General features: G+C 55.4%; 1 protein-coding gene across 5 annotated transcripts; it reads right to left on the minus strand.

Annotated features, from left to right (window-relative positions):
- Positions 1 to 1,224: 1,224 nt before the first annotated feature.
- KDM8 (lysine demethylase 8) lies at positions 1,225 to 24,256 on the minus strand. Of its 5 annotated transcripts, none has more exons than XM_045461812.1 (9): positions 24,138 to 24,256; positions 13,983 to 14,508; positions 12,265 to 12,414; positions 11,544 to 11,710; positions 10,328 to 10,460; positions 7,702 to 7,746; positions 3,013 to 3,162; positions 1,990 to 2,082; positions 1,225 to 1,905 (listed from the first exon to the last, which is right to left on the minus strand). In XM_045461812.1, exons 2-9 carry the CDS (start codon positions 14,472 to 14,474, stop codon positions 1,741 to 1,743), a joined length of 1,395 nt encoding a protein of 464 aa, XP_045317768.1. In that variant the 5' UTR covers positions 14,475 to 14,508; positions 24,138 to 24,256; the 3' UTR covers positions 1,225 to 1,740. The 5 variants fall into 5 exon arrangements, with proteins under 5 accessions (XP_045317768.1, XP_045317769.1, XP_045317767.1 ...); XM_045461813.1 differs by lacking the exon at positions 24,138 to 24,256 and adding an exon at positions 23,710 to 23,805; XM_045461811.1 differs by lacking the exon at positions 24,138 to 24,256 and adding an exon at positions 23,494 to 23,801.
- Positions 24,257 to 24,322: the final 66 nt, after the last annotated feature.

Consider the following 24,322-nt stretch of genomic DNA (forward strand, 5'->3'; position numbering starts at 1 on the left):
CCTCGGTGGTGCCAGCAGCCGGTGAGCACTCTTATTCCCAGTGGACCTTCGCCCACGTTCCTCGGGGCTGAAGCAGCCCTCTGCTAGCCTAGCTGGTGCTGCCGGCAGCCCGGGAGCCTTGCCCGGAGAGCACGCGAAGGTTTTATCTTGCCACCAGACGAGGGACGTCTGCTGCAGGTGGCCGGGCGTCCGTACCGTGTTTTAACGCCCAAGTCCTCGTCCCTAACTTCAGAATCCCTACGTTACAGACGGGCCTCTGCTCGTCAACAGTGGCTTGGAGCAGAAGCGGGGGGCCGGTCGGCCGTCATGGGTAAGGCGCTGGAGCCACACGGCCGCCCTTCGGGTGGGGAGGGGTGTCAGTGATGCGGTCAAGCCCCCGCCGTTCCTCACGGACAGCCAGTGAGCCAGACACGGTGGCAGCCCTAGTTTATGCCTCGATACCTTTGCCATTTGGTATTAATTCATCTGCAGAATTTGGCAAAAAACTGTTAACGCCAGACAGGGGAACAAGCAGTCCCCACAGAGCCCTCGATTTCACTTCCTAAATAGCTCGTCTTCACCTCTGCCCTCCGTGCCCAGTGCTGCACCCCGACCGTACACCCCCTCCTGCAGGAGTCCGCGTGTGCCCGACCCCCTGCCCGCCAACACCTCCCCTGCTCCGTGCATATTCTGACGGGGTCCCGCTCAACTCGAGCCCCCGGACCTACGTGATGAAGCTCCGATGCCCTGGCCTGGTGGCAGAGGACGCGAGCGGCTAGCGTTCCGGCTGCCCACCGACGCTTCCCTGTCCCTCTCGGTCACCTGTGGTGTGTGTTAGCCCCAACCCGGGCGGCCAGGCTCCGGCTCCAGGAACTCGTGGGTCCCGGGCCTGCCCGAATCTTCCCTGGGGCCTCTGAGCCTGAGGGCCCCGATGCTGCAGGGACGCGGAGCTGGCCCCCCGGGCGGAAGGCTCTCTGCGGGACAGGAACGAATGAGACCGAGGGGCAGGAGGGGGGCCGCCAGGGGCCGCGGATGGCTGTTTCTCGACTGGGGAACTGGCTACCGGGAGGGTGTACGTTGAAAATTCGGCAGGCTAGGAGAGGCAGGCACCTCCCTGCAGGCAGGTCAGGCCTCCGTTAACGACAACCGAAACCCGTCTGAGCTGAGCCAGCCAAAGAGGACCCTCCCCTGTGACCTGCACCGCCTCTCCAGTCCGTGGGCCGTGGCGCAGTCACGACGAACAAGTAGGTGGCAATCCTGATGATTATTAGCAGCGAGCGTTCACGGACCCACAGGGGCCCTGCGCCAGCACCGTCCCTGGAATTCTCTGTGGTGGGGGCTCGGGCTGCCGTTTCCCAGATGGAGACCCACCCACGAGGTTTCCGCCCCAAATCTGACGCCGTGGTTAAGCCACGGGGCTGGGTTTGAATCCAGGCAGCCGACCTCAGAGCCCACCCTCTACCGCTGCCCACACTGCCTGCCCGCGTCCCACCCGCATCCGGCTTTAGGAGGCCCACGGTCTCCATGCAGAGCGTCCTTCTGGGATCCCGCCTGCCGGCCTCTGCCGCGCATCCCTGGCCGGAACGTGCGCCTTGCCGGGCCCTGCGTCCGCCTGGCACGCAGCCCGGCGCCCGGCGAGGGCTTTGGCACAGGCGGGTCTGGCTTCTCTCTAGATGCCGGGACCCAGCCCCCGGCCGGGCGTGGGGCAGGGAACGCGTGAATCCGTGACTGCCGTTGGCATCTCAGACCCTTCCGCCCTGGCTACGACCACCAGAAACTGACGGAGAAGCTCAAGTCCAGAGCCCGCACATAATGCCAGTATTTAACCGGGATGAACAGGATCTCTCCGGGAGACAGGATGCAGGACAGGAACGGGGCCTCGGCAAACTTGGGGAACTTCTCCAAGTCGGGGTTCTCCACGTCAACCTGAAGAAAACACTTGCCAGGTCTCCAGAGACAGGGCAGGGAGGGGGGAAGCTGCAGCGTCGCCCGGGGTCCCTGCGTACCCACCTGGCTCGTGTTGTGAAGAAGATGCGTGTCGTGTGGATATAAAGCCTCTGACTCCTGCGGCGAATACAGCCGGATGTACTTCCTCCCCGTCACCTGCGAGCCAGTGCCTCGTCAGTCAGCTGCCGCCCCCACTGACCACAGGTCCCCGAACCCCCCAGCCTCCCGAACCTCTCCACGCCTTTCCGCGCGCCGTTCCCTGCGCCCAGACTGCCCCAGCCCTCCCACGCACGCTCCAGGCCAGGCATATGTTGAGCCTCCAAACAGATCACGAATCAGTAACTCTGTGACCGTAGGCGACGATAACTAAGCACCGGCCCGCGGCAGCCACCCTCCAGCTGCTCCAGGTGTGTTCTCTTGTTGAATTCCCCACAACCCTCCACGGCGGTTCAGCGTCACCCCTTTTCACAGATAGGGAAACTGAGGCACAGAGAGGCAAGCCAAGTGGCCCAGGTTCGCCCAGCTGACAGGTGACAGGGCTGGCGTGGATGCCAAGCAGTCCGGCTTCTGGGCCCCGGATCCCAGCCTCTCTAGCATCTCCGGGCAGAGCCTCTGGGCCAGGAGAATGTTATTTGTTAAACCTACCCGCCTAGAAAAAATCAGGTGGTTCCACAACAGATGCCTCTCCTTTGGCAAGAAACACACATGCTCCTCTGTCTGGGTCTCCGGACACACCATCCAGTGGCCGGGAAGCCTCTCATGTGGACAGAGGTGCTCGCAGGGAGACCACCCTGGTTCTGACGGAGGGCAGGCAGGGGGAAGGCACTCGATCCCTCCCGAGATGACGCCCAGCCCCGCTCTGCCCAGGTGATGCGGCCAGGACCCCAGGGGGTCCTTCCTGGTCAGGGAACCGCATGTGGAAACAGCCCCATCCGGAGGGAGGGTCCCACGGGGGGCCTGGTGCCATCTCTCCGGTTCATTTTTGCCACATCCCTCTCTGGGCATTTAGACACCCACAGCGTGGCCAGCCCGTGCGGGGCGGGGCCGGGAAGAGGCAGAAAGCCAATGCTCTGGAGCGACTCTAACCTGGACCAGGAAGTTCTGCTGAGGGTCCTGATGGAGGGGAGAGACGGTTCCTTGGGGACCAAACCAGGCGTTAATGGTGATCTCTTCTTCGTCCCCGTCACCCAGGCAACAGTAGTCGGGGATGCTGATGTCCCGCTTCAGCTCCGGGATCTGTGGGTGTCAGAGCAGACGTGGGAGGCCGAGTCCAGGCCCGGGGACACACGGGCCCAGAAGTCGACGGGCCAAACGCACACTGCCTGGTTCGGCGCTAACACGCCTGTGTCCACGTTTCACGGGATGGGGACTTAAAAACCAACTAAAAAAATTAATAGCTTAATTAGGGAAGAGTTATCATTTTATTTTCAGATTTGTTCCTGTCATAGGCATCTTCGTTTTCTGTTTGAAAAGCCTGATAGCACTGCTCTGCACTTAACCCAGCTTGGGGCGCCTGGGTGGCTCAGTCGGTTAAGCGTCCGACCCTTGATTCTGGCTCAGGTCACGATCTCACGGGTTCGTGGGTTCGAGCCCCACATCAGGCTCTGTGCTGACAGCATGGAGCCTGCTTGGGATTCTCTCTCTCTCTCAAAATAAACAAACGTAAAAAAAAAATAGGGGTGTCTCGTGGCTCAGTTGGTTAAGCATCCGACTTTGGCTCAGGTCATGATCTCCTGGTTCACGAGTTGAACCTTCCATCGGGGCTCTGCGCTTAACAGTGTGGAGGCTGGAGCCTGCTTCAGATTCTGTCTCCCTCTCTCTCCGCCCCTCACACGTGCATGCACGCTCTCTCAAAAAATAATAAAAACATTAAAATAATAAGTACATAAACAAGCCAACCAACTTGTAATTTTCTAAAGAATGCACTCTTTTTGAAAATCAAGTTAAAGAAAAACAAAAAAGAAAATGGGGTTGAGGATTTATCACATCTCCGCAGAGGAAGATTTTCCAAAATTGCCTAATGATAAAGCAATCACAAGACATACATTTTAAATACGTTAATTGACATGAAGACCGCTGACATGGGAAACTTTTGAAGTGTGGTGAATGAGGGTTAGTGTAGAGAGCTCGTACAAAATAAAAAGGAAAAATAACAAGGACCCCAATACGTGACTCCACAAATAATCAAAGGGCAAAACCCAGATATCACACAGAGATGAATTAGACATAAGGAAGAGTTCATTCCCATTAGGGAAGAAATCTGAATGAAACGTCACTGATGCCACGGTCTCCCACTAATCAAACGAGCACACTGGGCCAGGGATGCGGCCCAGTGGTGGTGAGGGTGTGGGGAAAGGGGGCCCTGTGCAGGGCTGCTGGTGAGGTCAAGATAAAATCATTGCGACAGTGACTGGGGACGGGCCGGTCTTCAGGGTGTTTAGGCTCCGACCCAGCCGGCAGTGAGCTTGAGCAGTGCTCCTTTGTGCGGACGGGCCGGGGGCCTCACGGAGGCTGAGGTCGGGAAGATCACCTCGAAGATCACCTACCGCGGGGGCAAACGGCTCCGAGGCTTTGGGAAATTCAACAGAAACTCAAGTCTGGTCCCTAAAGGGGGACAAGGGGGACCCCTCTGCTACTTTCTTCGGGTATTTCCCGAGTAACACCTCCCTGGTCAAAGGGGCAGCTGCAGGCCGGCTTTCGGCCATTCTTTCAGTAGCAGCCCCTCCAAGTTCGGGCTGCTAAGAAGCCATCCGTCCTTCGGAATGGCTGGAATGCTCTCCCCGCAGCAGCCTAGGAAGAAATACAGACAGGCTGCTGTGTCCACTGTTCTGAGGCCCCCTGTCCTGTCGGCCAGAGGGGTGGGGGGGATGGGAGGAGATCCCCAAGGCCTCTGGGGACCTCCTGCTCCTCTGCCACCAGGCCATCACACCACACAGCTGCTTCCCGCTGGGATCGTGCCAGGCCCTGGGCCTGCGGAATGCTGACAAGCTGACTGGCCCCTGACGACATTATCAGGATTTCTGAAATAGGACTGGTTGACTGAATGGTGTAATCAGAGCCACTGGACTCAGAGACCCCCCAAGAGAAAGGAAGGCTCCCAGGATGTGACCTGATAATTAAAGGGAGGCCTGGCATGGTGGCCAAAATCTACAACATGGGGCCCCTGGGAGAAAAGGAAGAGGTTTTTGCGCAAGAGGTTTTGGGTGGGAGCCACTGAGCTCCGTGAAGGCAGAGAAGGCCCCAGAAAGCAGTGCAGGGACCCGCCAGGCAGCACTCTGGACGGCAGGGGTAAAAACACATCTCTGGGGACCCAAGATGAAGAGCCGGGTGGCCCTCCAAAAGGCAAAATATCCTCAAGGTTTATCTTAAAAGCAATCGGACACTCTGCCTTCTACTTTTTTTTTTTTTAACTTTTTTTTTATTTGAAAGTATGTGTGTGGGGGGGGAGGGTAGGGAGAGGGAGAGAGAGAGAGAGAGAGAGAGAGAGAGAGAAGCTCAAGCAGATTCCATGCTCAGTGTGGAGCACAACTCGGGGCTTGATCCCATGACCCTGGGATCACAACATGAGTTTGAAATCAAGAGTCAGAGGCTTAGGATGCCTGGGTGGCTCAGGTCATGATCTCACGGTTTGTCAATTCGAGCCCTGCGTCAGGCTCGGTGCCGACAGCTCGGAGCCTGGAGCCCGGTTCGGATTCCGTGTCTCCCTGTCTCTCTGCCCCTCCCCCACTCTCACTCTGTCTCTCAAAAATCAATGTTAAAAAAGAATTAAACAACAAAAGAGTCAGAGGTTCAACGGACTGAGCCACTGGCACCCCCACCTTCTGCTTCTAAAACTGCTTCCTCTTGTTCCAGTAAAATGGAAAATGGCTGCTCCAGGACAAGGAGCCAAGTTTACCTGTGGCTTCTCAGGTCCCCCCTGGAAGGTGTGACTGAGGTCAGGTCTCTGGGGACCGTACGGTTGGGCTCCCCTTTCCTTCATTAAGCAACAGAGGACAGGAGGCAGGGTCTACAAGTCCTAATTCGGGAGACCCGGGCAAGAGACCCCAGCCCACCTAGCCCCCACCTGCTCCGGCCTCTTTCATTTCGGGCGCACAGGCTCCTGGCGGCTGGCACAGCCCCCACAGGGCCCGGATCCCCCGGCGGGACAGGCAGTGAGAGCAGCCCCAGCCCAGCGGCACCGTGGTGCCCGAGCCCCACCAAAGCTCACCAGTCGCCGGGGTCTCAATTCGAGTTTTCCTCGACCGCGCCTTTTCCCTCAACCCTGCCCAGCCACCTGCGTCCAGCCCCCGGCCGTTGGCACCTGACACCTGTCCAAACTGTTCAATCATTTCCCCAGGATGAGCCTTCAGATGGTTCCAGCCTCACTAGGCAGTTTTGAAAGTATGGAACACAATCGGATTCCACTTCTCTTTGTTCCCTTATTGTGCCTCCATTTAAAAATAAAGTCTATTTTTTGTCACGATGATGACCATACATCCTCATTATAGACACTTTGCAAACTGCGGAGAAAAAAAGGGAAAACTACTCACGGTCTTACCACCCACAAATCGCTGTGAATCTTCTGGGCCCTTTCTTCCTGTTCCCACCAGAGCTAAGGTCCCTCCGTGTCAGGGCACATCCTTTCTCGCTTCCCCCCGGCCGGCGGGCCCCCAAGTTCCCACGGTGGCTTCGTGAGCGAGCCCTGCACCCAGGGCGCTGGGTGACAGGCGTGTGGGGGGCACACCGCCAGGTGGGGGCTGAGAGCGTTTCTGCCAGCTCCTGGGAGGCTGGTGGGGCCAGCCTGTGACGCCCCCTTCTTAGGGCCGACTGGTGAAGGAGAGAAAGAGCTGGTGCAGGACCTCTACCCCCGGGCACTCTCCCTCACGGCTGCCCTGGCTCTCCTGACAGATCTCCCCGGAGTACCTCCTCTCACTGGGACCCCTCCTGCTCAGAAACCTCCCAGGGGCCCCCGCTGCCTTGCAGATAGGTCCGGGTTCTTGATCTGGCCTTCAAGGCTCTCCCCGCTGGGCCCCAGCCTCCCTCACTACCTTCTTGCTCTGCTCTTCGGAATGAACCCTCCGAGGCAGGCGGCCGCGGCCGGCACTTGGGGCCCGCTCCAGGGTGCAGCCCGAGTCTCGGTGCAGGAGCGCCTCTCACTGGAACGTCCTGCCTCCGGCCTGGCCGGGCCCTGCTCTTCCTCTCCGCCGGCCCGAGACCCCCTCCATACTCAGTCTTCGGCCAGTCTGTCCTGAGGGTCTTCGATCTGGCCAACCAGCACTGGGGACCCACAGGAGCCGAACCCGGGCCCGGCTGGGCACACATGGGCCCAGCTCGGGGCGACGGCCTCGTGAACAGACAGCTGACACTGGGTAAGGACGGTGCTGGGACCACCCAGAGAACCCTCATCAAAGAAGGCAGCGACCCACTCTTTGTGGGTTGGGTCAGAGCCTGCCACCCGCACTTGGCTCCCCAAGACCCATTCCTCAGGTGTGACCACACCGGCTCAGACTTCTGGCTCCACCCGCTGGGGCCACCTCCTCCCCCTACCGGGGTCTTGGGGCCCTGGGGTCGGCAGGCCCAGGCTCTCACTGGCCACCTGGCAGCTTTGTCTGCTCTCCGCCCGCTGCAGGAGGACACAGGTGCCACACAAGGTTCTCCTTGCTCACCAGTGGGGGGGGGGGGGGGGGGGGTGATGAGGCTGTCAGGCCCTTTCCTGCCTTCTGGGCTCAGAGCTCAGGAAGGGAGGTGGGACAAAGGGAGAGTGGAAAAGACAAGAGGAGAGGGCGTCAGACCTACCTGGTCAAAGAGCTGGTGCTGAGCCAGGTACCCGACGTCCCTCGGCTGAGCCGCAAGAGAAAAACCAGAAGTGACACAGAAGCCTGGTTAGTCGTAAGGGACACCCTCCAGGTGTTGCCGTTAGTGGCCTCTCGGCACCAGGGTGCACCCGGCCCCAGACAGCCACCTGGCGAGGACCCTCGGCTCTATCCTGCTTGGTCCCCTCTCTGACCTGGGGGCGAATGGGACGCTCTCCCTGTGGGGCCAGGCTGGGCCTGGGGGAGACTCCGATCCGGGGCTGCCTCTGTAGGGGCTGCTCCAGGACTCAGCTTCCTCCCTGAAAATGAAGAGGCTGCACATACAGGAGGCTTTTTCATAAATAAAAACGGAACTACACTATATGTATTACTTTGGAAAATTTTTCATTTAATGATAACATCACGAGTATCTCTTCAGGTGAGCACAGACATACGTGCCTCATTCTTTGGATGGGTCCATGTTTCATAGACGGGACAGATCATTATGAACTCAACCATCCCCTGCTGGTGGGACATTCAGGGTGTTTTCCCGGCATTTCCACAAACACTCTAACATTCTGGGCCTTCCTTATGTTTATGTTCTCCCAAAAGCAGAACAACCGAGTCAAGGGGCATGAGCATTCTAAATTCCAGTTGCTCCTGCCAGGTTATTTTCCCAAAAGTGAATCCCAGGTTGTCTTCCTGGCAAAACTGTCAGTGCCCGCTTCCTACACGCTGGCCTGCCCTGGGGATGATCATCTTGTGAGAATTTCCGCCAGCAGATGGATGAAAAGATCTGTGCTTTCCACACTGGGCTCCACAAGGCTCAGGGGCTTCCTGGGAGGAAGGGCTTCCTGTCTAGGGCTCTGGAAGGGCCAGTGGGGGCAGAGCTCGCGCGAGGCTGGCCTCCCCCCCCCAACACAGCCAGAGCGGAAGTCAGCCTGGGTCTAACGGGCTCTGGGGCTCAAACTGTGTTGAAGGACACGAAGGCTCCTCTCTAGAATCCCTGGAGAACCTCTGTGCTTCCAACCCTCTCCCTCATTCCCTTGTCTTCCTTACAACTATGGAAGCTACAACATGCCAGACCAGGGCTACGAGGTGGGCACGGCCGGATGTGATGTGGTCTCTCCTGCCATGGATACTCTGGCCCAGAGACACTAACTTCGGTTAACCGGGCGCTTACAGCTTTGCCACGTTTAACTCTCACAAACGACCCTGTGAAGTAGGCGTCGGCAACCTCCAATGAATCCCAAAGTCAGGGCACTGATGATCGAGAGGTTCGGCAACCAGCCTGGGCCACAGAGCCGGCAAGACGGTGCTGGAGTTAACGCTCTCCCGCCTCAACCCGAAGCACAACCTGCCCGCCCCCTGGCAAACCGCACCTCCGGTTCTGCGCTCCGCTCTGGGCTCGGGGCTTCTTCGCGGAAAAGGGGACCGGAAAGGGGGTTCACTCCTGCGAGCACAGGGGCAGAGCAGCATCGCGTGCTCTCGTGCCCGGTTCCCTTCTCCAGGCCTCTGGGCGACAAGGGACGCAGTGGGGGTGGGTGTGGAAGGCGGGGGACACGGGCATGGAAGAGGTCTGTGAACACAGCGGGACGAGGCCGTGCCCCGGAGAACCGCACCAGGCACCGGCAGAGGAGGCCAGAAGAGAAGCGATGGGGGAAGGAAGGGTGATGGTGCAGGGTGCGGGGAGATCTAGGGGGCCCTCGGGAGCTCACAGTTACGATGTAGAACAGCGTACAACGGGAGAGACCGTCAGCCAGCACGGTCACCACCCGGGCCCTGTGGCTGCAGCGGACCCACGACGAAACCAGGTCAGAACTCACAGGGCCCGGGCCCGGGGCTGTCTTGGGTGTGGGAAGGGGAAACCACCACTGCCCTTATCTGAGAAGGTAAAACGGCACCACTGCTTCTGAGAACAGCCTGACAGTTCCTCAAGAACAGTTAAACACGGAGTCACCACAGAACCCAGCGGTCCCGCCTCTGGCACACACCCGGGAGAGACGAACACTTGTACGTGAGCACTCACGGCGGCGTTTTCCACGCCAGCCAAAGTGTGTGCAACCCGAACGGCTGTCAGCCGATACCGGAACGTAATGTGGGATCTCCATGCAACAGAAGGGTACTGGGCACAGCCAGGGACGAGGGACTGACGGCGGGCCACGGCGTGGACGAACCCAGACGGCACTCTGCCGAGCGGAAGCGGCCGCAGACGCCCACGTTTGATACGATTCCATTTCTATGAAATGTCCAGAATTGGGAGACCCACAGAAACAGGAAGCAGGCTAGTGGCCGTCTGAGGACGGGGTGGGAGGGCCGAAGGGAAATGACTGTTGATGGCTACCGGGTTTCTTTGGGAGTGATGAGATGTTCTGGAATGAGACGCTGGTGATGGCTACAAAACCTTACAAATACCCTAAAAAACCACCAAATCGTTCCGCCCAAAATTAAAGACTTGAAATGAGTCGCGTTGTGCCCGCCCGGCAGCCTGCCCCCCTCGCTCTGGCCCACCCACCTTCTGACCACAGGCTCTGAGAGACGGATGCCTCCAAAAGGTTGCCCTGAAGTGCCCGAATGTCACGCGTCCTCCCTGCTGTGAGCCCCACGGGAAAGGAGGCGCGGGGACATACCTCATCCCTGATGTACTTGCTGATGAACTCGTTGACCGTCATGAGCGTCTGGGACCACTCCTCGTCAGTGTATCTGGAACCAACCTCCACCGGGACAGTCCGGCAGCCGGCGACGTCCTGGATGTACTCCAAGCTGGGAGACAGACGTGTACGGTCACCATCACCTGTGCACTGAGCCTCGCCGGGCCCTCCGCTAAGTGTGCTTCACACAGGTTTCCTTTTGTCTTCACGGAACCTCTGGGGGAGAGGCTGTCACCCCCACCGCACTGGCGAGGGCGCTCGGGTGCAGACACGTGGGGTGACATGCCCACTGGCACCACGGAGCTTTGCAGAGAGATCCAGTGAGGCTGGCCTGCCAAAGCTCTTGCTGGGCGGTTCTATCTCCCTGCTGGCCAGGAACTCCCAGTTCTCTCTCTGCTCACCTCGTCTCTAAGCTGGGAAACCTCCTTGGAGCCAATGGCACAGAGTGCAGCGGGGGCGCAGACAGGCCTGCGGTCCTGAACTGCCCAGGACCTCTGGCACGTTACTTAACCTCTCTAAGCCCTTGGCCCCCATTTGTAAACCGGGGCGATGACAGTACCTGTCCCACGGGAACCAGGGCGGACAGAGAGGGAGCAAACCTGGCCCGTGCTCAATCCGGTAAAACACCCCTGCGGCAGAGCTCCTCCCACAGCCTCGGCGGAAACCGCCCCCTCCACGGACCCCCAGACACAGGTGACCCGGCCACCCGGCCTCACAGACCCCTGCTCCTTCCCATAGGCGTTACGGCCACTGTCCAGCAGCCTGAGCCGCTCTTACAACCATGAATCCGGGGTGGGAGACCAGATGCAGATGTGAGGAGGGAACGAGCCCAAGAGCCCCGCCAGGAGAGAAGGGGACGTGTCTTAGGCTCTTGCTTCTGCTCTGAAGCCGCAAGGCCCCCGAGAAGGCCCACGGGATTGCTCAGATCCTGCAAAATGCCACGAACAGACTTAACGCGGCACCGCCACGCGAGCACTCGCTAAAACACCTGCTTTGCGCAAGTGAGCTGAGGACGCCACGGATCTTACGACCTCTGGCGTGAACTTGGAGCAGCGCCACCTTGTTTAACCTCAGCAGCCCACGCAGGGACCGGTCGGGAAGCGTGTGCGAGGCTGCATTTCCCGGGGGAGGAAGAGAGGTGGAAGCCGGGTCCTGAAATGGGCCGAGGAGGCTCCCGGGCCTCACAGCCACCCACCTCCACTTCTTCATGCACGGCCACTGGTCGGCCACGCCTTCCAGGATCACAGGCCTCCCCGGAACCAGAAAATGCTTCCGGAAGTGCTGGAGGGATGGGCAGCGGAGCCGGGGCACCGTTCTCTCAGACCTCACGTCTGGAATCCAAACACGGTCGTGCCTCGCTTTCTGTTTAAAAGCAAAACAAAATAGCAGCACGTGCAGCAAAGTTAACATTCGGGGCCATCCGCCGGGAACGTGCGTCCGTCCCCGGCAGGCTAGCTCGGCTGTCACGAATGGGAACAGCTAACATCTACTGTCATTGTCACTGCTGCTGCTCCTGGTACTCCTGGCCCTTTCCTACCACATCACTTAAAGCGTCTGTTCAGGGCGGCTGGGTGGCTCGGTTGGTTAAGCGTCCGACTCTTGGTTTTGGCTCCGGTCATGATCTCACGGTTTTGTGAGTTCGAGCCCCGTGTTAGGCTCCACTTGGGATTTTTTCCTCCCTCTCTCTCTGCCCCTCTCCTGCTTGCACGCTCTCTCTCTCACAAAAATAAATAAATATTAAAAAAGAAAGAGTAGATAAAGCATCTATTTGATTGTAAAAGGAACGTGAGGCTTTCACAGAAACTCCGCAGAGGAGACGTTACGACCCCAAATGCCGTCTGATGTTAAAGTACTCTGTCATTACTATGCATTCCTCTCCCATCCTGTCACTCGTGAGGAGAGGACCGTTGACCCACCGGCAGGAATATGCAGGACGAATGAGCCACGTTTCCACGTTGCCACTCAGTCCCCGCGATGTCTTCTGAGGGGCTGTGCCGGAATTTCCCAGCCACCTCCCAACTGAGTGACCTGAGCAAGTTAGTGTCTTGGGGCCTCAGGTTCCTCCTCTGTTACATGACCGGGAGACTAGGTGTCACACGTGAAGTGCCCAGGATCGCTGGCAGGAGCGTCCGCTCCCTCTGCCCCCACTGCTGCACGTGTGTGCGCCAGCTCTGACCCCGCCCCCTCTGCTGCACGCGCGCGTGCGTCAGCTCTGCCCCCCCTCTGCCCCACCCCACTGCACGTCTGTGCACCAGCTCTGACCCCGCCCCCTCTGCTGTATGCGCGTGCGTCAGCTCCCGCCGCCCCACCCCACTGCACATGTGTGCGCCAGCTCTGACCCCGCGGCAGTGATGACTGCCAGTCTCACCCGCAGGCCGTGCACGCGGCCTCGTGCTCACCATCCTTGTTATACCCTCCGCTCTCATTTCCTCTCACGCCCTCGTCAGAGGCACCTCCCTGAGCACCGTGAGCCGAGCTGCCTCCCCCACCTTTCCCCCACCCCGCACGGAGAACACATTCTGTAACAGCCTCTCTGTAACCCAGACTCTAGGAGAACAGGCCCTTCTGTACGTATCATGCCCTCGGCGCCTGGCACATCTAGGCCACCGCTGGTGCCGTAAAGCTGCCGAGCAAACCCCACCCCCTTACAGGCATGGGAACGCAGGGGGCAGAGAGGAGTCAAGACACCTGCCCGACTCACAGGCGGTGGGCAGCTGGTGGGAACGTGGCCCGGCAGGCCGACTCCAGACCTGAGCTCTCACCCCCTCGGCTACACGCACTGCCCACCACCACCCGCACCGTGAGCCCCACCCTGGGCACGGGGCCACCTCTGTGTTCCTTTGGGACAGACTTGGCGTGGGAAAGGGCAGTGAACAGTGAAACTCCCGGGTCAAAGGACACTGGCATCTGCCCCCCGTGGTCTGCATGTCTGCCCTGCCCTCTGAAAGGTCAACCCACGCACCCTGCCCTTGGCCCCCTGGCATCCTCCGTGGCACCGGTATTGCATAAACCCTCCTTTGTCAATTTCACGGCCAGACATCGTTACCTCGCTGTTCTTGCCTTTTTTTTAACCACAGGTGAGGCCGAGCATTTTCCCACACGCCTAGAGGTATGGTAAGTGAGGTCCGCGTGTCAGCGCTGGGACCCGAAGCCTGGCCTCCGCCCTGCAGGGCAGTCCTCATGCGCTAAACACTGGGAAGGCCACATGCCGGGACCCTGGGGGCGGCACCCAGCAGTCACAGGAACGGGAGATGGCTGGATGTAGCACATGGCCCAAACGCGGTGGCACGGAGAGCAAGGCAGCCAGGAAAGGGGTGACGCGTCCAGGGCCTGACCAAGAGCAAGCTGGAAGGCGTGGGCCCATGCGTCCCTCCGGGCTGCTGCTCTGTGGAGCCACAGCGCGTCCACCTCCCGCTCTCCTGAAAGGGCACTGCTTATGTAGACGCGGGGGGGGGGGGGGGGGGGGGGGGGCGGGATCGGAAATCACGCCAAGCGCCTCCCCTTCCGAATCCACGCAGACGCTATTTTCATGCCGCGAGGCCTCACCCCCCAGGGAGAGCGGACTCCTTCCATCTAGAAAAACAGGACCGGCGGGGCACCTGAGGTGTGGCAGGCGGCAATCCCACCCAGATACCTTCTCGTGGGGCTGCTCCTGGGCCGGGCCCGGGGCGGGCCTCTTTCCCGAGGGGAGGTGCGCCTGCAGGACGGCTGCGACTTTAGTGAGGATGTCCCCGAGGATGGCCGCCCCCATCAGCAGGCCCATGTCGCAGACTCTCAGGGCTGCGGCCGCGGCGCCGGCGTCCCCGGGCTCCTCGCACAGACACACGGCCTTCAGGAGGCAGCCGAAGGCGTACACGCGGCGCCAGTCTCTGTGCACGTCGCGCCACGGGCCGGTGTTGAGTTTCTCCCAGGAGTAGTCCAGGATGGCCTCGCTGGCCCGCAGACACTCGCCCCCACGGCCGCCGCAGAACAGCTCGACGGCTTCCCGCAGCAGCCGCACCACGCTGCGCTCCACCCTCTCCCCAAGCTGCAGCATCAGCTCCTCTTTAGTGGGGGGCAGGAGCGCCCTGAGTGCCTCCTGGAGGGTCCTGGCTCTCGCCAGGGGCTCCCGGTCGCCCTCGGCCATGGGGCCCTCTGCCGGCCGGGTCGTGACGACGGTGCTGCGGGAAGAAAGAACAGTTAGAGCAGAACAGCGTGTCGCATGCCCAAACACATACATTTGTAGATTTTCATAAAATCAAACTGGGGAGGGGGAGCTAGAGCTGTGATGATATCCAGTAGCGAAAACGTCGCCCACTGAGATTTTTAATGTATATACTAATAGGCAATCTACGGAATGGGAGACGATATTTGCAAATGGCATATCCGATAAAGGCTTAGTATCTAAAATATATAAAGAACCGATGCAACTCAACACTCAAAAAGCAAATAAACCCAGTTAAGAAATGGGCAGGAGACATCAACAGACATTTCTCCAAAGAAGACATCCAGATGGCCAAAGACACGTGAACAGATGTTCAATGTCAATCATCATTAGAAAATGCCAATCAAAACCATAAGGAGATTCCGCCTCCCACCTGTCAGAATGGCTAAATCAAAAACACAAGAAACAACTGATGCTGGTGAGGGTCTGGAGAAACAGGAAGCCTTGCGAACCGTTGGTGGGAATGCAAACTCGTGCTCTGGAAAACAGTACGGAGGTTCCTCAAAAAGTTAAAAGCAGAACTACCCTATGATCCCGTAATTGCACTACTGGGTATTTACCCCAAAATACAAAGAAACACTAATTCAAAGGGATACATGCACCCCTATGTTTATAGCAACGTTATCTACAATAGCCAAATTAAGGAAAGATTCCAGGTGTCCATCGACTGATGAATGGACACGGAAGATGCGGTACATACATACTCAATGAATGTTACTCAGCCGTAGAAATTGAAATCTTGCCATTTGCAACAACATGGATGGAACTAGAGGGTATTATGCTAAGCGAAATCAGTCAGAGAAAGACAAACACCATAGGATTTCACTCATGTGGAATTTAAGAAACAAAGCAAATGAGCAAAGGAAAAATGAGACACAGAGGGAGACAAACCAAGAAACAGACTCTCAAATAGAACAAACTGATGGTTACCAGAGGGGAAGGGTGTGGAGGGATGGGGGAAACAGGAGATGGGGACCATGATGAAAATAAAATATTAAAAGATTTTTAAAAAATCAGAAAGTGATAAAAATAATAAAAATAAAATATAAAGTCACTTTCTATAAAGAGAGAGACCATGCAGACATCTCCCTTACAGGTTCCCATGGCTTTCCACACGTGTCCTTTGTGACACACGTCTCACGTGAATGACTCTACAACGGTCTTCTCTGCCAAGGGTAAACTCTTGTGAGGGCAGGGCCCCCGTCTGTCTGGAGTCACCCCTACATTCAGGGCCTGGTACGATAGCAGTCTCACCGTGGGCATGGGATAAATGTGTATTCAGACAGGAACATATGTTGTCCTTAACTGGAATGCCTCCAACATCCCTCCTCTCTGGCAAACTCCTATCCAACCTTCGAGGCCCACCTTAAATGATCCCTTCTGGGAAGCCTGCCAACACTCTGATGGCTTACATGTCTGTCTCCCCAGGACTAGCTGGCAAGCTCCTCCGAGGCAAGAACGTGCCTCATTTCTCTCCGTTTCCCTAAAGTCCGGCTCCCGGTGGGCACTCAACTAAGGCTATTGAAGGAATGGGGTCTTAACTTCTCGGGAAGAACCCTGGGAGTACAGAAAACCTACACAGAAAGGAAAAACATCATAGTTGGTGCTCTTCTATACGGACGGCAGGCCGGTCCTAATGCGTAAGCACTAATAGGTGAATAGGTTCTCACAGGTTTGTAATTGCTCACCTCTGATTGGTCACCTGTGCCACTGCGCTCTGGGTATACTAACAGCTGTTCCATCCGCTGTCTATCTCACGATGCTAAGAAATAGGGACCATCATGCTTTTTGCAGAGACTGCTCTATGCTAGGTAGGGGCCAGCAGACTTTTTCCGTAAAGGCCAGATGTTACACGTTTTAGGCCTGGCAGGCCACGCGGTCACTGCTGTCGCTACTCGGCCACTGTAGCGTGAAAGCAGCCTTTCGCAGTATGTGAACAAATGGGCATGGCCGCGTTCCAATAAAACTTTACGAAAACAAACCCTTGCTTTAAGCTCACCAAAATCCTGTTCACCCTCTTCCTGGGCACACAGACTACATTTCCAGGTCATCCCTGCCATGCGACGTGGCCACGACTGCCAGCTCATGTGAACGCAAGTGATGCAGCCACTCCCGGGCCTGGCCCGCATACACCCCCTACAGGATTCTCCATGCTTTCCCTACCCGCTGGCTGCAAGTGAAGGACTCTGAGGCCCTAGAGGATGACACAGCCACAGCAGCCACAGGACTGGGCACATACACCCATGCTGGAATGCCTCATGAGCCAAAAAGAACTTGCATTGTGTTGAGCCGCTAAACTGCTGATGATGCGGGTCACAACGGGTAGCTGCCCTGACACAGAAACTTCTATTGCTGAGGAAACAGAGAGGGCAGAGTATTCAGTTTTGTGGCTCAGAATCCTTTCCTCTTTCTTAACAACACTCCTCCATTTCCTTCTGAGGAGTTTCATCTCCCCCGCTGAGGTCGGTCAGGTGGGATGTTGCCGGGCCGTGGGTGTGTGCGCAAAGCCAGGCGACTGGTTCTAAGCTGCCTCCCTTGAATGTGAACTTTGAGCAGATCGACTGGACTGGAGGTGGCTGGTGCTTCACGGTCTCCTACCGGCCATTTCTGGGCCAGCCTGGTCTAGGGGCCTCACAGTTATCGTCCCGGATTCCTGGGTTATGGAGCCCCTTTCATTCTTACTCTTTTCAAAGGGCAATTCTCCAGCTTTCCATTCCTTCTGTGGTCCCAGTGGCTCTCCAAAAAACATCTTCCTTCTGTCAGCCAGGGTTGGCTTCTTTGGTCAGGGACCCTACTTGACCCACAGGAGTCACTGATATCCCCCACCCCTGGGGGATGGTGAAAGGCAAGGAGGAAGACTGATAAAGCCTTATCAGATGCCTCACTTCCTATAAAGGGAAGAAAGCCACCGTTCCCCAGTGATCCCTGCCTCCTGTGACTAACACCCTTATCTAACTCCTTCCTCTGGAGCATGGGCAGGACCTGTAATTCGAATGGCCTTTGCAGATGCCGTTATGAATAAGGACCCTGAGATGGAAAGATTATCCTGCATTGTGTGGGTGGGTCCAACTTTATAGAGGAGTCCTTGAAATAATCTTTCCTGGCTAAAGTCAGAGTCAGAGGGAGAGGTGATAACAGAAGGGCCAGAGAGATGCAGTTTTGCTGGCTTTGAAGATGGAGGGAGGGGGGTCACAAACCAAGGAATGTGGGTGGCCTCTAGAAGCAGGAAAAGGCCAGGAAATGGATTCTCCCCTGGAGCTTCCAGAAAGGAATGCTGCCCTGCCAAGACCTTGATTTTAGCCGTCAGCCCCATGTTGAAGGTCTAATCTTATGAAGATGTAAGATAATGCATTTGTACTGTTTTAAACCACCAAGTTTGCAGTAATTTGTTACAGCAGCAACAGAAAACTGTTATGACTTGCTTCTAGCCAACAAGTGCGTAAGTTTGATACGTGTGGCTTTTTTTTTTTTTTTTTTTTTCCCGCCTAAGATGGCAAAGGTGATGGATGGGATGCCCCTTGATTGGGTTACATGAGGTTTAACCTCCACTGCCAGCCGACTCTCCCTACTGCCTTCCTGGCTCGTGTGCACTGATGAGCACGTGGCCAGTTGGGAGAGGTCCACATGGCAAACAGATGATGGCGGCTTAGAGCCAACAGCAAGCTAGGAACGGAGGCCCTCCATCCAACAGCCTCCAAGAACTGAATTGTTCCAACCACCACAGGGGTTTAGATCCTTGTCCAGTTGAACCTCTGGACAAGAACTTCGTCCTGATGGACACCATACCTCGAGCCTCATGAGATCCTGACACAGAGGACCCCACTAAGCCACACCACAGGCTCTTGACCCAAAGAATCTAAGATAATAAATATGTGTGGGTTTAGGCAACTAAGCCTAAACTAATTGTCATACAGCACTAGATAACTAATAAACACCCCTATTCACATTTCCCTGACACCCTGGGACTCAACAAGAACTCACACAAAAGAACGGGAGAAGAAAGCAGTTTCTTTTAGCACCAACGTGCATGAAGAAGTCAGCAGTAGACAGGGAAGGGAAGACACAGGAAGGCTAGAGGTGTGGTCCCTGCAGGTAGGCTGGACAGCCCCATCCCTACCTCTGGGCCCCATTTTAACTCATTTCTCACCAACTCATGACTAACACCACCCATAACACTGACGGTAACACATCGTTACCTCTTTAAACTTCCCAATCCGACGAAGCCGAAAATATACAAAGTGTTTACTCTAAGCCAAGGATGCCCTAAGCACTTTTTAATTCTCACAGAAACTCGAAGAAAGTATTATCGTCCCCATTTCACAGATAAGGAAGCTAAAGTGGTTAAGTGACTTGCCCCACGCATTGGGCTAGGAAGAGGGGACACGAGAGATTTAAAACTCAGGCAGTCTGGCCCCCAGACTTCCGTGATCTCGTGGGTGAAGGAACCGAGCCACACCGTCTCCGGCCAGCACAGGATGAAGTTGGGAATCTGGGCTGTTTAACCCTCAACAAAACCCTGTAATGAAGGAATTATTATTCCCACTCAACAGATGAGAAAATCCCATCACTTCGTAGAAGCAAAACGGATGATCTTCCTTGTGTGTCATTATTTTTGAAGAACCTCTTCCTGAGCCTAAAGCAACAGCAATAACGTACCACTGCCCATTTCACGGTTCTCCCACCCTTCCCCTCCCTCTAATCTTATTTGTCCCTCACAACACTGTCAAGTGGCTAGGGACGTATATGATCATTTTCCCTACACCCCCACCTTCTTTTGCTGATGAAGAAACTAAAGTCCAGGGGAAAAATGAAGTGACTTTCTTATGTGCCGTGTCGATGCTCTGTGGTTTCTGTACGTTATAATCCTACAATATAATCACTTACAATCTCGTGATGTGAGGTTTTACAGAGACGAATGAAGTTAAGATCTGGGAGAGTAAGCAACTTGTCCAAAACTACACAGTAAGTGGCAGTGTCTACCCAGAACACTTTTCAGCTTCAGGGGTGAGGATTACATCAGCTTTTGGATCTTTGTATCCTAGCTCGGTCCTCAGTGCACAAGGGATAGCCTTCCAGCCGGCCCAGTGAAGGATGGCACCGAGAGCCTCGAGTGGCACGGCCCTCGCCTACCAGGACGATTTCTATCTCTAGCCTCCTAGAAGATTCATAAATGTCTTGTGTTGGTCTCATTAACAGCTTTCTTGGGAGAGCTTCACGGCCCAAACTTCCAATGCGGCCTTACCCGCTACCCACACACAAAACCGCATGTGTGCCCGTCAACTGGCCTCCCTGCGTGGCTTCATGGCTCATCCCCTCAAGAGTGACTCACATGTCTTCTAAAGCAGCCTCGAGAAGTCTCAGGGCGCCAGAAGACCTCAGAGACCTCATATCCTGGCTTCTCGCAAAGGTCTGCAATAAACCTCCCAGAAGACCACTTATTTGCCTGACTAGGAAAATGGCTTCGAAAGGGGTCCTTATGTACCCGCTTTGTAAATCGGTCTCTTAGTGGCCTTAAAAAACGGCTTCCCAGAGGATTTTAAATGGGCTATAAACCAGTTCCCTGGGATGCAGGTTACGGACTTTGTAAACTGGCCTCTCGGGGTGACCTTACAAAACACCCCCTCAGAGAGCTCACAAAGGCCCTTCAAAGTGAGCCTCTACAGGTGGCCTCGTGTGCTGCTTTGCCAACATGCTTCCCAAGGTGGCCTCCCTGCACTGCTTTGCAACGTGGTCTCCCAAGGCCGTCTTGTTTGGTCTCCACAAACCTGCCTCCTCAGGCAGCCTATGTGTTACTTTGCCAATTGGCCTTGGAGAGGGCCTCATGTAAATGGCCATGTCAAACAGCCTTCTGGGAGAGGGCCTCAGGTTGGCTGTACAAAACAGGTCTCCTCTTGGCCACATAATATAACCTTAGTAATTAATTTCGAATCCAGAGCTCCTCGGTGAATGGCTTTATCAAACGGTCTTCAGAGACACTTATGTTGACACCGTATGACAGAGTCTTCCAGAGGTGGATGCTCCGGGATAGCTCCGAGTTTGTTTTCAAAATGACTTTTCAGACTGGCTCTGTCATAGCCACTTGAATGGCCTCCCAAAGGGCCTCACGGCTGATCTTGTAACACTAGCCTCCCTGGGGCGCCTGGCTGGCTCAGTTGGTGGAGCACACAGCTCTTGATGTTGGGATTGTAAATCTGAGCCTGGCTGTAGAGATTACTTAAAAGTGTTACGCTGGCTGTAGAGATTACTTAAAAGTGTTAAAAAAAATAAAAAAAACCACTAGTCTCCCAGAAGGCCTTGTGTTCGCGGGTGGAAGCAACTTTCCACAGTGATGTGGCATACCGGTCATTATTTCTCTGAAGAATCCTACAGCCTGATTCTACTGGCTTCTCGGACCCTTTCATTAGTTAGCCTTTTAAATAGTTGCCGAATCAAACAGCCTTTGGGGGAGGAGCCACATCCTACTACAGGAAACAGTATTCCAAAGTAGAGCCGTGAACTGTTTCATAAACAGGTTTCTTTACATACTGGGCCTTGTCTGAGGGCCCGATGAAACCCACACTTTGTGTTAGTTTTACAAACCAACCAATCTCCCGTGGTTTCTTTAGAGCACCAGGAAAGTGTTAGGTTCTACCCATCAACCCTCTCGGTTAGCTCCTGTTCCCACGTGAAATGGCCTTACAGAAAAGGGCTTTCACTGGCTGGGTCAAACCCCTTCTTGATGACCGTATGAAACTATGGTCCAGAGAAGGTGGCCCCATGTGGGCTGTCAGTAGCCCTCACAACAGGCCACCGGATACGGCCCTCCACTGAAGGCAGGTACAGGCCACACGAAACTCCTTTCCAAATGGCCTCAAGTCCTGGCTTTACAAATCAAACTTCCAGCACCCCCCATGTACTGGTCTGACAAAAAAGGCTTCTTGATAATAGTAAAACAGTCTTCCAGAGGAAGGTGTCAGTCAGAGTAGTCTTGCGGCCTTGGCCTGGCTTTATTGACTGGCTTCCCAGAGTTCCCCACTGAACTGCCTTTTATAAAAGGTTATACGATACAGCCTTCCTGGGATGCCGGAGTGGGTCAGTTCACCGAATGGCCAACTTTTGATTTCAGCTCAGGTCATGATCCCAGCGTCACAGGATCCAGCCCCATGTCGGGCTCTACACTGAACATAGAGCCTGCTTGGGATTTTCTCTCTCTCTCTCTCCCTCTGCCCCTCTCCTCCACTCATGGGTTCTCTCTTTCTAAAACAAAAAAACAAAACAAAACAAAACAAAACACAGCCTTCCAGAGGAAGGAGTCAAGAATAAACTGTGTGAGTCTTTCAGAGTGGCACTGTAGACTCATCTTCTAATTGGCCCCCCAGAATTCCACATAAAAAGGCATAAGCAGAGGTTGTATAAACTGCCTTCTGCAGTCAGGTGCAGGTGGGTTAACTACAGAATATATCCTACAAGCCAGGATGCTGTATATAGGCCTTTTTTGTTTGGTTGGGTTTTGGCTTGGTGAAGGATACATTTTTCTCTTGTAATACTTTTTATTCTCATCATTTTCTCCAAAGTTCTTTGTTCTTACATTGTTTGGAACTTTCATTTCTGCAAGCAGAGATTTCACAAGCTGACTACTGGGAGTGCTGTTAGTTTTCTTTCATATGTACGTAAATTTCAGCATTTATTTCATATTATTTAAGTATTTAACATTTAGGACTGGTCAAGTCATAACCTGGGGGTATTCAGGCCAACTGAGACCGATGGTCACCCTAATTATAGGCCCTATGAAAAAGCTGGAGTGGCCTTATATTGTCACTTTAAAGTCAGTTCCCTAAAACTCGTCAGGTTACCGGCCTGGAGAGACCTCTTGTTGGTCACAGAAGTCTTTTTTTGAAGGAGGTGAGGGTGGAGGTGTCAGGTACAGAAACAGCCCCAGTGGTCTTGTGTCCTGACTTCGTGAACTGGCATTTCAAAGTGCCACGTGTACTGGCTTCATGACATGGGACAGCTTTCAGGGGAAGGTCAGGTACAGGTTGCACAAAATAGCTTCTCTCGGTGGACTGTATCTTGGCGTCTCTTACAAAAGGCTTATTTGTTGATGATAACGATACTCATTTGTTGATGAAACGATACTCTAGGTACGGGGGTCAGATAAAGGTTGTCTGAACTAACCTCTCCAAGTGGCTTTTGTCTCCGCTTTATAAATCAACCCGATGCGAGCTTCATAAAAGGTTTCTTGTTGGTTGTATTTAACACAAAGGAGCCATGTATCGGCTACATAAAATAGACTGCGTGGCCTCAGGTCCTGACTTCGCAAATTCACCATCCAGATGGAGCACGTTATGTAAGCTGGCCTTTCGTAGTCAACAGCCCAAGTGGGTTCTGCTGGTTACAAAACAATGCCTCCTGGGAAGCCAGGATACTCATCCCAGAATTCTCTTACATTATCTTTAAGAACCTAAAGCAATTGCCACAACAGACTTTAAACTGGCTGGGAGAAACGGCTTCTTGGAGAATCTCACCAGGTTTCGCAGAGGGTTGGCTTTATTTAAGAGCCCCCCAGGGTCCCACAAACGTCTCCGGCTGACCCGAAATGGCCATCCTGAGAGCAGTATGCCGGTCATGAGAAGCCTCCCGTGGGTGGCTTCCAAAATAGGAGCCTCTACCTGGCTTTCTGGGAGCAGGCTGCCCACTTACTTTTCAAATCTCTTCAATTTTATTGTGGCACTATTCCACGTAAGCTGTGCAAAAAAACACAAGAGCTTTCTAGGGAGGTTTATAAAACTTTCCAGAGAGATTTGGAAATATTTCCAGAAAGCTTTGTTTAGCGGCGCCATGGGTAACTGGCCTTCTAAGGACCCCGCTGTCTCGGGTTCCGGCCGTCGGTGGGGCCCTAACACCTGCCTGCCCCCTGACCTTGGGCTTGCTATATGTAACCCTGCTGAGCACGGTGACTTACCTTTGCTGGATCCTAACGCGAGGGGCATAACGCGACACCGATGCTCAGAGTTAACTCCTATTACTTACAAATCCCTGTCCTTCAGGTACCCCAAGCCGACGCTCCACCCGAGGGCTCACACCCCTTCCCCACCTGGGGCTTCATGTGTCACGGCCCACATTCGGTTTACAGCAACCTAGCTCCAGGCCTATGACAAAGGCAGGCTGGGTCCACTACCTGTAGGTACCGTCACCGAGGAAATAAACACTCGCGCAGGCGCACTAGAGTTCCGCCAACGCGCCCCCAGGAATCGCGCAGGCGCACACCGCTGGCCTCACGCATGCGAAATTACTGGTTTAAGGCGAGCACTACGCACGCGTGGAACCTACCTCCGACCCGCGACGTGCAGGAGAGTTGGCGCTGCGTTCTCAGGGCGCATGCACTGCCTTTTTTTTTTTTTTTTTCCCCCTCCCCATTCCCGTCCCAATTTCTCTACTTTGAAGAACTGCCTGGGGATTTCCAAGGCGCACGCGCGAGGCAGTCTTTCCACCGCCAACCCCCCCAACGCCCCGCCCCGCTGCGCCTTTAACACAGCGCCTGCGCAGTCCTCCCCTCTGCTTCTAAGGAGGCAGAGCTTCCCTCCCTCTGGAGTTGCTCAAGTTCACCTGTCTCGAGTTTGGGCAGTGTGGAGTGGCGCAGAGGCTGGCGACGACGTGTTGCGTTTGGTCGGAACACTCTGGCTCTCTCCTCCCAGTAGTCAGGCTTGCCGAAGTATCGATCAGTCAGTGCTCGCCTGATCGGGACGGAGTGCCTAGCCGAGCGCCGAGTGATCGATGCCGTGGCCCCGCCC

This window comes from Leopardus geoffroyi, chromosome E3 (genome assembly GCF_018350155.1).
Source record: "Leopardus geoffroyi isolate Oge1 chromosome E3, O.geoffroyi_Oge1_pat1.0, whole genome shotgun sequence".
NCBI lineage: Eukaryota > Metazoa > Chordata > Mammalia > Carnivora > Felidae > Leopardus > Leopardus geoffroyi.

Bases quoted from the DNA above. Each gene is read 5' to 3' on its own strand.
- KDM8 (XM_045461812.1), bottom strand. From the start codon at position 14,474: ATGGCCGAGGGCGACCGGGAGCCCCTGGCGAGAGCCAGGACCCTCCAG. The intron at 11,711-12,264 runs GTGGGTCAACGG...GCTTTTAAACAG, and splicing joins CGTCCTGCATATTCCTGCCG to AAAGCGAGGCACGACCGTGT. The intron at 7,747-10,327 runs GTATGTCCCCGC...CTTGCGGCTCAG, and splicing joins GCAAGTACATCAGGGATGAG to CCGAGGGACGTCGGGTACCT.